The sequence below is a fragment of the Aquarana catesbeiana genome, linkage group LG11 (assembly GCF_042186555.1).
Source record: "Aquarana catesbeiana isolate 2022-GZ linkage group LG11, ASM4218655v1, whole genome shotgun sequence".
NCBI lineage: Eukaryota > Metazoa > Chordata > Amphibia > Anura > Ranidae > Aquarana > Aquarana catesbeiana.
Window position 1 is genome coordinate 210,897,868 of NC_133334.1, and position 10,852 is coordinate 210,908,719.

A 10,852-nucleotide genomic window follows, 5' to 3' on the forward strand; every position below is an offset into this window, starting at 1 on the left:
CCATAAAATGATACACCTAGGTTAAAATGTGGAGTAGTTCTGTCTCGTTGGCAATACCATGATCTAAATACATTTAGTCTCAGTCATACAGGGTGTGGAAGTATAGGTCACTCAGTGATGTGACCATATAGATCGCTAACTTTTTAGAACAGGGGTCTCCAAACTTTTGAAACAAAGGGCCAGTTTACAATTAAAAAAGGGGGGGGGGGTTATTTACAAAAATACTCAACCGCTTTAAAATAAAACACACACACACGCAGAATGTTAATGCGATGAAAAGGTTCCTAGTATAAAGAAACTCAAGTTTCAGTGTCTTGTTTCTGGCATGTAACAATTTGTAGAGTCAGCAGAAAGAACACAACCAGGTACCTATGTTTGCATAAATATTTGTTTAGTTAATTGATTAAAAAAAGAAAAATTGATAAGCCTCCCCAAGACTAGAAATTATGGTAAGCTTAAACTTTCAGTTATACAATTAAGGCTGAAATTGAGGCAGGTATATAAAAAAAAAAACAAAGCACTGATTAATGCAGTTATGTGTTCATTAACAACAAAACAAATGTATTTTAAATGCAGATTTTTTACTGCAAAACTCCATGAAACTTCCCTCTCCTTCAATGGCCCGACATCCTTCGCTGGCGCTAGCATCTTCTATCTGTCTTCTTTTACATGCCGTCTTCATTGGCTGGCAAGGGATGATATCACTCCGGCACATGCCCATAAGTGCAGTCATCCTGGCTGTGTCAGAATGTGCAAGCACAGCTCGGTGTACATTCCAGAGAAGATTGCAAGCCAACAGCTAGGTTTCTGTTATTGCAGAAGAGACAGTGCTTGTCTCTTCTGCAATAAAAAGCCTGTCTGCTTGCAGATTTTGAAATCTGGACTTTAGTTTCGCTTTAAGTACCTGAATATGACTTGATATCAGCTTCTTATAATCCCTTGTACTGTAGCCCTCTGACTTAAGGAGGAATGGCAGAATCGGGAGCCAATCATTTGCTCTGCATGTATATGTGGGCAAAAGAATTTGCTGACAGGAGGAGAGGGCAGTGATTGCACATATTGGTGTGAGCAGCTCTTGACACATGCCATTTTGAAATTTGTTTATTTCAGTTAGGTGTATCGTGGGGATCATATTGAGAGTTCTTTTAATATAAGCAAATGGGTGAACTGCTGCTCCTTCACCAATAGGCTAGGAATATTGAGGCCTGGATGGGCAAAAATACAAATTCTTTGGCAAAAACAAGCCTCAAATATTTATTTTGACTGTGTGTTTAGTTTTTGGTTTGCCTAGACTTTAGATGTAAACTTGCTTTTATACAGAAATATAAGTGTGAGCTTCTAACCCACAGTCAGTATTTCTTGGAAAATTGGTACATTTTTCTTTTCAGTTACATCGGGTTCATTGAGAGCTATAGAGATCCATTCGGTTCCCGTGGAGAATTTGAAGGTGAGTTTGCAGAGGGGCCCCCAATCACATACCGCTTAGTAAAACATTGATTTTTTTATTTGAAAATTTGGACAGATTGATCGGATTTTACTGGTACCAGAGAAGGACAATCACTGCGTAATGATACTAAATCTCTTTATTACAAAAAATTAAAAAATGTTTATACATTCTATATAAAAACAAGAAATGACCACTTGGTCGAAAATGGATCTCTGTTGCTATTAGGTCAAGAGACCACACACACAGCACTGCCTCCATTCATATAACCCCCCTTCACATCCCCCCCCCCCATATCCTCTGCCCCCCTTCACTCTCCTACCTTGTGGAGATCAGGAGGCAGAAAAATTCTGGATTGAAGGTGGGAGGCACAGTAGCACTTGACAGAGGGCAAGAGAAGGAGCAGCCAGGGTGAACTTCCCATATTAACGAGCTGGTAATCGGTTGCTAGGACTGCCCTACAGCCTAGCAACTAATCACCTGCTGGTTAACTTGAAAAGTTAACTCAGGCAGCTCCTACCCTATGTTCAGTGCTGCTGGGCCTTCCACTTTCAATCCTGAATTGTCCTGCCACCTGCTCTCCACTCTGCGGTGATAATGACTGTGGTGGCAGCTGGGGGAAATGGCTTCTAAATGGCACAACAGCAGGTCCAGATGGGACAGTGGCTCAGCCCCCATCTGGACCATGGTCGGCCATTTCAAGTGGTTGTAAAAGCAGAAGGTTTATCCTAATGCATTCTATGCATTAAGATAAAAAAGCCTTCTGTGTGCAGCAGCCCCACTTATATGTACCTGAGGTCCCTCTACATCCACGGTTGTAAAATGTTTCGGCTGCTCTGGACTCCCCTCCTCATCGGCTGAGACAGCAGCATGGCGCTATTGGCTCCCACTGCTTTCAATTAATGTCAGACAGCCAATGAGGAGAGAAAGGAGCGGGACAAGGTTGCGGCTCCATGTCTGAATGGACACAGGGAGCTGTGACTTGGCTCGGGTGTCCCCATAGCAAGCTGCTTGCTATGGGGGAAACTCATCAGGAGGAAGGGGCCAGGAGCATCGAAGAGGGACTCGAGAAGAGGAGGATCTAAGCTGCACTGTGCAAATCCACTGCACAGAGTGGGTAAGTATGTAATGTTTGGTATTTTTAATTTAAAAAAATGAGACTATGCGATAGATTTAATGATGGCTGTTATATAGCATTGCTGGAACAGTAATTATTTTGAGGAACATGAGGTGAAAAATGGAGAGAATCTGACACAAGGAATATAAATATGTTAACCTTTATGATGAATGTAGTGGGAGAGGTGAGTTTATGCAAATGCAGTCTCCTAAACTTATGAAATTGCCCCAAGGGCCTAGAGGTACTTAGACTATCTGCTTGTCACTATAGATTTGTTTAACATCAGTACTTGGATGGGATATTGATTCAGTGTTTTGGTAAATACAGGGCTTAAAACTTGGAAGGGTATAATTTTATTGTGCAACGTTCATTTATTTCTTCCTTGTTGGTAACAAACACTTTGCTGTATTCACAGGCTTTGTAGCAGTAGTTAACAAATTGGTAAGTGCTCGATTTGCTCAGCTTGTGTCAGCAGCAGAGAGCCTCGTGGCAAGTCTTCCATGGCCATCTTTATATGAAAAGGATGCTTTCCTCCGTCCTGACTTCACCTCCTTGGATGTTGTAACATTCAGTGGAAGTGGCATCCCAGCTGGAATCAACATACCCAATTGTGAGTTTCTAAACTTCTGCCAACAGTATCTGCTTTGTTTAGACCACAGAGCAGTATACGGTGAATAAAAGATGGACAGAAATTGATAGTAAGTTGGTTTTCAATGCTGAAAACCTGCTTTTGTAGCATGCCTTAACCCCTACCCTTTACTCTTCAATTGACCTTAAAGGATAAGTTCACCTTTCTGAACATGTTACATCCGTATTTGGGGTGTAACATGTTCAGCATCCCCCCTCTCTGTGACAGTGGGTGAGGGATTGTCTCCCTGCACCCGATGTCACTATTTGAAGTGGTATTAAACCCAAATCCATGAATGTAATATATTGCAGCTTACCAATCATTAGATGTGGTGATGCAGTTGTTTTCCTATTTTAGTCTTTTTTTTTTTTTTTTTCCTCCTGCCGTTCTGGCCAGTAACACACCCCCTGTATTAGAGTGCCTCCACTCTGGATGAAGGCGCACAGGGGGCACCTTTTGAATAGAAATATTGTCTGTCAGCCAAACTCCAGACAGCACTTTAACTTCTTATAAAGTTTTACATAAATAAAAGCTGATCATTGTACGCACCCCTGTCGGTGGTAAATGGTTTGTCTCATCTCTATAACTGATACATTCTGCTGGAGAGCTTGTTCTTTTGAAAAACAACAAGCTGACTGGATCACCAGATGAAAACAGAAGGAAGGAAGCCTAAAAATTAAAATGAATGCATCAAACTTAAGGAATGGTAAAGTGCAATTTTAAAGTGGTATTAAACCCAAAAGTAAACATTTAAAACAGCATGGCTGCACCCCCGACATCAGCAACTTGGAAAGAGGTGTACCCCATAAGTTTGATAAAGTGTGTTTTATGTGTGTGTGAGAGGGGGTCCTCTCACCGTTTCTGACTTTGACTTTGTTGTTCCTTTACTACGCAAAGTTTATTTTCCATTCATTTGAATTAAAAATGTCATTTCCTTTTACCGCCTACATTATACAACTGTATTTGTTTTGCTTTTCTCCATTCATCATAAGAGCTAATGTGTGGAGTGTATCATTATGTTGCCTTTGTCTTCTGTATTTGGAGAGCGTTTGCATCCTGGTTTCTCTTGCATGTGGAGAATGCTGTCTTGGTCATGTTTGGCAATCTTTTTTTTGTTTTGTTTTTTTCTCGGTTTTTCTTAGTACAATGCTGTTTTTTTTTTTTTTTTGTTTTTTTTGTTTTATACTGACTGCATGTACCATGCAGTGTTCTGTATTCAGTTGCTGTTTTTGTACCTTTATTGCTAAAACTGCAGACAGTTTGTAGTTCTTGAACTGCAAAGGCGCTGTGAGTGCTCTCATAGTTCATTGATTCCTCCCCGGCTTTAGTAACTGTCTTGTCTGTACGGGAGGTACAGACAGACAGCTGCACTGAGAGCTTGCAGGAGCCTGATATGCTCTACAGGCTCCTAAGAAAATGGATATTTTATTACCTGCAAAACAGGTGCATTTATTTATTTATTTTAAAGTGAACTTATCCAAGCCCTAAAACATAACATAATTTTAGAATTAACAGTTAATATTTCTGTAACACTTGGGAGTGTGTTTGTAAAAAAAATCACATAGTTTGACATGGTTTGTTTTGTTATATGCTGAATGTCATGGGTGCTATTCTTTTTTTATTTCAGATGATGATATCAGGCAGAGTGTAGGATTTAAGAACGTCTCTTTGGGAAATGTTTTATCAGTTGGATCAATCACTGAGCGTGAAAAGCTAACCTTTTTATTAGAGGAAGACAAGGTACAGTATACAGACATATTGACTTCAAATGGGAAACAGTCCAGAGTTCTGCTTTTATTTGTATGTTAAATTTGTGTCTATTTTTTGTAAGGTGACATACTGATGTGGACCATCTAGCTAAACTATAAGGCCTCATGCACACTGAACGTTTTTACAGCTGCTTTTTTTGGCTTCAGGTGTTTTTTCTGCAGCCAGTAAACTCCCCAGAATGTTACCCTATGTGTCTATGTACACATAGGCTGTTATCAGCGTTTTTGGCAGGGGCGTTTTTTGCCTCAAAAAAACCCCCAGAACTAGTTGGTTTTGAGAGGCGTATTTCAGCTGTAAAAATGCTCTGAAAAAAGCTGAACGCAGCTTTTCGATGTTTATGAGCGTTTTTGAACCATAAGCTTTTGTGGGAGTGTAGTTTTGCTAAAATAAACGCTACTGCAAACACGCTGCAAAACTCACTCTACAGCTTTCTACAGCTATCTCTACTGGCGTTTTTTCTAATGTCCTGTGTGCATGAGGCCTAAAGGATACCCAAGAGAGATGGTAGGTGTACTCAAAAAGTGTAGTCTGACAGCCAGTTCTCTGTAGAGTCTGGGCATCATGGGGCAGATCAGACTTGGGAATTTAATCAGTAGAACTGTAACAACGCTGAAGGACTCTTTAGAAGTTGGTCCATTGTAAGAGCAGGTGACGCAGGATTGCCCAGGGCTTGAAGTCAAAGGGCCAGCTGGTATTCACCAGAGCTTCTGATGGTGAGGATGAGCTTTGCTGAATGTTGACACTGGCTCCCTACCCTCAGGTTCACCCTACTTAAAGTGGTAATAAAGGCTAAGTTCACCTTTGGAACATGTTAAAAGTGCCACCTATATTTAGGGTGGAACTTGTAACATGTTCCAGCTTCTGCCTCCTCTCCCCCTGATTCCTCTGTGTTGACCCTTCTCATTACAAGCTAAATGGAAGCTTTCCTGGTTTGCTTCTAAATTAGCTATGTTGTCAAGTAACATAATATAGTAGAGGAATTGAGCTAATAGATATAATTTGTAAGGGCTTGTGTCAGTGGGAAAATGCAGCTTGCTTTAGATATCAGGGTGAAATGCTTCTGAGATGATTCAGAATTAATTTATAGGGCTGATTTAACTGCCTTTTAACCCACATTTGACATGTTTGAGCTGCCTCTGCGTTCCAGTAGACTTGTTTGTATAAAGAAACCGTTCTGATGTGAACAAAAGCCCATTGACACAGTCCTAAGGGTGTTCAAAAGCTGCGGTTTGTATATTGTTGCTATCTCATTGAAATACAAATAAGGAACATTAAGGTAAAAGTGTAATATTTTTTATTATAAAAATTGGTGGTATTTAGTTTAGCTGTTCCATTTTTTTTTTTGTAAATTCTTTATTTGCGAAGAAATAAGATAGAAACATTAAACATACATTGGTACAAAGTACACAGCAGTTTTGTTTGTGCTATAGAAACGTCTCGACTGGTCAGACCATGTAAATCAAACAGTAAGGCTTGACTGTTTTTATGATCCTGTGTAATCATAATCTGGGTAGCCGAACTCTTAAGTTAAGAAGCTCACTGTGTCCCGTGTAAGATTAAATTCCACTTTTTAAATAATTAATGTGAGGGAGAGCACGACCTATGGGTCGTCAGTGCTATCGAAAAGTTAAGAGAGAACTAGACACAATGAGAATAAAAAAATTAAAGAGAAGGAAAAATAATAAGAGGAAGAAAAAAAAAAAAAAGGGGGGGGGGGGGAGGTATAGGGAGGTGGGGGGGACCCTTCCCTCAGCCCTTCCATCGGTTTTTCAGTGTTCATCTCGGATAAACCAGTCTCTAGATATTATGCCACCAGCCTTGCATACTCCTCAGAGTAGAAAAATTTGAGCCAATAGAAGCACTTCTTGTGGAACTGCTCTCTGAGTCCCCTCTCGGTTGCTACAAGGTCCTCCATTTTGTGTATATCTTCTTAAACCACACCGCCACTCCCGGGGACTCCGTCCGCTTCCAAAACAAGGGGATACAACTTTTCGCTGCTGTGACCAGCAGGGACAGGATTGATTTCCTGTATGCTTTGCTCGGTATTTCGTGGTGGTGTATTAAAAAGAACTCAGGACTCCTGGGCAGCTCTCGGTCTGTGAACTTCTGTGTGATGCGATGGACCTCGGTCCAAAAGGGTGTCAGGAGCCTGCAAGACCAGAAGATATGAAGGAGAGTGCCCGCCTCCTCCCCACATCTCCAACAGAGGTCTGAACTCTGAAGGAACATCCGGTGCAACCTAACTGGGGTGTAGTACCATTGTGACAACACTTTAAACCCTGCCTCCTGTTGGTTGGCACATATCGATGTTTTATACGTGAAGAGAATTATTCTCTCCACCTGACTCTCGGACAGCATTATTCCCAGATCTTGTTCCCACTTGACTATATAAGGAGGTCTGTACCCCTTGGGGGGTGTGATCTGGAGTTGGTATAACGAGATGGTATGATGCACTGGCTCTTGCTCTGAGCAAAGAAGCTCAAAAGATGTCAAGGCTCTTAAAGGCACTGGAGCGGGCTGAGATTTAATAAAGTGAGCTAACTGGAGCTTTTGCCAGAAGGAGAGGCTCACTAAGAGAGGATCATTCATGATGTTTTCCCTGGACATCCACTTTCCATTACTGGAGAAGTGGTGAAGTTGACATCTGTCGCTCCCCTTTCAGATCTTGAAATCTGGGATCACTCAATCCCGGGCTAAAATCAGGATTCCCAATTACCGGGGTAAGTGGTGAGGGGGTGGGCGCGATCGAATGCTCTTCCCTACCGTGGGGTGGTCAATTACACGGTCTGGTATGTTTTTCTGGCACAAAGGCAGTCCTTCCAAGTCCATCCCCGACAGAAGCTGCTCTATTTGGATCCATTGTTTTAGTGTCCCGTGGCGACACCAATCAATGATTATCGTCAAGTGGCATGCCGTGTGATACAGGGTCACATCCGGGAGAGCCATTCCTCCTAGCATTTTTGGTAAACGTAAAATCGACTGAGCCAGCTGTGGGGGTTTCCGAGCCCAGACGAACATGACCAATGCTCGGTTCGCTGCTCTCAGAAAGGCATTTGGGATCCTAATGGGGAGGGTCTGAAGATGGTATAATATTTGGGGCATAATGTTCATTTTTATTATGCTACAACGTCCAAACCAGGAGAATATACCTGTCTGCCACTTCTGTAAGTCTTTTTTGATGTCCATCAAAAGGGGGGGAGGTTTAGGGAAAAGATATCCTCTATCTTACTAGGCAGGCGAATGCCCAAATATTTAATGTAGGAACCCGCCCATTTAAAGGGAAAATCTGCTCGCAGCAGGTTGTTCAAGGAGGCTGGCATGGTTATATTTAAAGCTTCCGATTTCTGGAAATTGACTTTAAAGAAAGACAGCGTTCCGTATTTCTGCAATTCTGACAACAGGTTTGGTATAGAAACCAGGAGGTTAGATATGAAAAAAAGTAGGTCATCAGCAAAAGCTGCTATTTTAGGGGCCAGGGAATCGCTTAGATGTATTCCCGATATGTTAGGATTGTCTCTCACCGTACGGAGGAAGGGTTCCAGGGACAAGATGAATGTCAATGGGGATAAGGGGCAACCCTGCCTTGTCCCGTTGGTAATACCAAAGGGGGAGGAGAGCTGACCATTTACTTTCACTTGGGCTGAGGGCCTGGAATAGATGGCATGTATCCAGTTCATCATCTGCTGGCCTAAGCCTACGTGATGAAGGGTCTCAACCAGAAAGGGCCAGTGCACCCTATTGAACGCCTTTTCGGCGTCGGTCGAGAGGAGCAACATCAGGGTTCCCTGCATTTTGGCAGCATGAATAAGGTTAATTGCTTTTGTGGTGTTGTCCCTTGCCTCCCTCGAGGGCACAAAGCCTACCTGGTCTGAATGGACGAGCGATGGAATCCACTCTGACAACCTCATGGAGAGGACCTTAGTAAAGATCTTTAGGTCAACGTTGAGGAGTGATATTGGCCTGTAGTTTTGACAGAGCAAGGGGTCCCTATCCTCCTTGGGTATCACTGAAATAAAGGCTTGTAGTGAGTCTTCTGGGGGGATCGTCCCCTCCCTGGCATTGTTATAGGCTGCTAGAAAGTGTGGCATCAAAAGATCGCCAAAAGTCTTGTAATATGCTAACGAGTACCCATTGGGGCCCGATGCCTTGCCATTTTGCATGCATGCCAGCGTCACCTCCTCACTCGATAGCGGCTCTTCCATAAGCCTCGTCGGGCAGTCGAAGAAGGCCCGATTTTTGAATATACTCCTGTATAGCTTCCCTTTCTAGGGACTTCTCCCTTTCTGATGATTGACGTGGAAGATTGCACAATGAGGTGTAGTACTTGCGGAACTGGTCCGCAATCTCCTCAGTAGTATGCACCATAGGGCCACCTTCCCCCACAAGCTCAGGGATAAAGGTTTGCGCCCGTTGGGCTCTCAAGGCCCGTGGCTAACAATTTACCACACTTGTTACTATGCTCATAAAAGGTACGTTTGCATTTTGCAATAACTGCCTTGGCCCTGACTAAAGCCAGGGATCTCAAGTGATTTCTCAGGGTAGTGAGTTCCAGTAGCGCCTAGGTGGCTAGAGATGGTTTGAGTTGATTCTAGGGCCCTAATCTTCTCTAAAAGGTCAAGGGTTTGCTGAGCCCTTGCCTTCTTAAGGCGAGTACCAATTTTTATTAATATTCCCCTGATGGTACACTTGTGGGCTTCCCAAACCATTAGGGGAGCGCTGTCCGAGTCCACATTAGAGGAGAAAAATGTCCTCAGTTCCCTAGACACCTCCTCCACCACTTCAGGGGTTTGAATCGGGGTATCGTTAAGCTTCCATTGCCATTGTTTAGGCGCAGGGGGCAGAATATCAATGTCCATGAAGACCGGGGCATGGTACGAAAAAGTAATGGACCCTATAGAGGCAGATCTCACCCAAGAAAGTAGAGATTGGGGCAGCAAGAAAAGATCGCTTCTAGTGTAAGAATCATGAGGGTGTGAATAGAACGTATAAACCCTCTGGGTCGGGTTCAAGATCCTCCAGACATCCACCAGATGGAAAGCATAGAGGTTCTTCGTTTGAGTGCTGCATATGAGATCTGGGAAGTTTGTCTGGATGTGTCTAAGGAGTGGTCCATGGAAAAGTTGAGGTCACCCCCAAGGATCACTGCCCCCTCGGCGAAATCTTGCAATTTTGTCAGAGTAGATTCAAGGAATCCAATCTGGCCAGTATTGGGGAGGTACAGGTTCACCAGGGTCACCAATGAGCTACCCAGAGTTCCTTTCACAAACAGAGCCCGTCCCTCATTGTCACTCCACCGGTCACGCAGCGTCCACAGCGTCGTGGATCATATCAGTATGCTAACCCCTTTGGACTTAGACTCAGAGGAACACCCATGATAGGCAACCGTGAAGCAGCGGTCATGGAGTCTCGGTATTCTATCAGCTCGAAAATGAGTCTCCTGGAGGAAGCATATGTGGGCTTTTGCATGTCTCATGTTTGATAACACCATGGACCGTTTCTCCGGGGTATTAAGTCCCTTCACATTAATGGACATTAGTCTGAGAGTTTCCGTTGGGCTCATGGTCTAAGCCGGGCTGGAGGGAGAGGGAAGGGGAAAGAAAAAAAAAAAGGGGGGCGGGGGGGGAGGTGGAAGAGAGGGAGTAGGAGGAAAGACTTTATTTGTGTGTCCAGTATCTTTCCTGCACTATATATTATAGCTGGTATGTTGGCCAGTCAGGGGTCAACTCACTAAAGGATATTGCATGTTATATTTGGGTCATGTATCCAAATATTGCATGCGGTATAGAAAAATGTCAATTCACTACAGGTTTATGCAGTATTTACAGCAAACCTAAGAAATGTTTTGGTAAATATCGCATTATAATGGTTGTTAAGAATATGGTGGGTGCCGGAT

The 10,852-nt window shown here is 43.1% G+C and overlaps 1 protein-coding gene across 1 annotated transcript in view; it reads left to right on the forward strand.

Annotated features, from left to right (window-relative positions):
- DPP3 (dipeptidyl peptidase 3) overlaps positions 1–10,852 on the forward strand; it is a 122,238-nt gene that overhangs the window by 67,273 nt on the left and 44,113 nt on the right. The window contains 3 exon segments of the mRNA XM_073605244.1: positions 1,389–1,447; positions 2,977–3,171; positions 4,817–4,929. Coding sequence (XP_073461345.1) covers positions 1,389–1,447; positions 2,977–3,171; positions 4,817–4,929 — 367 coding nt within the window.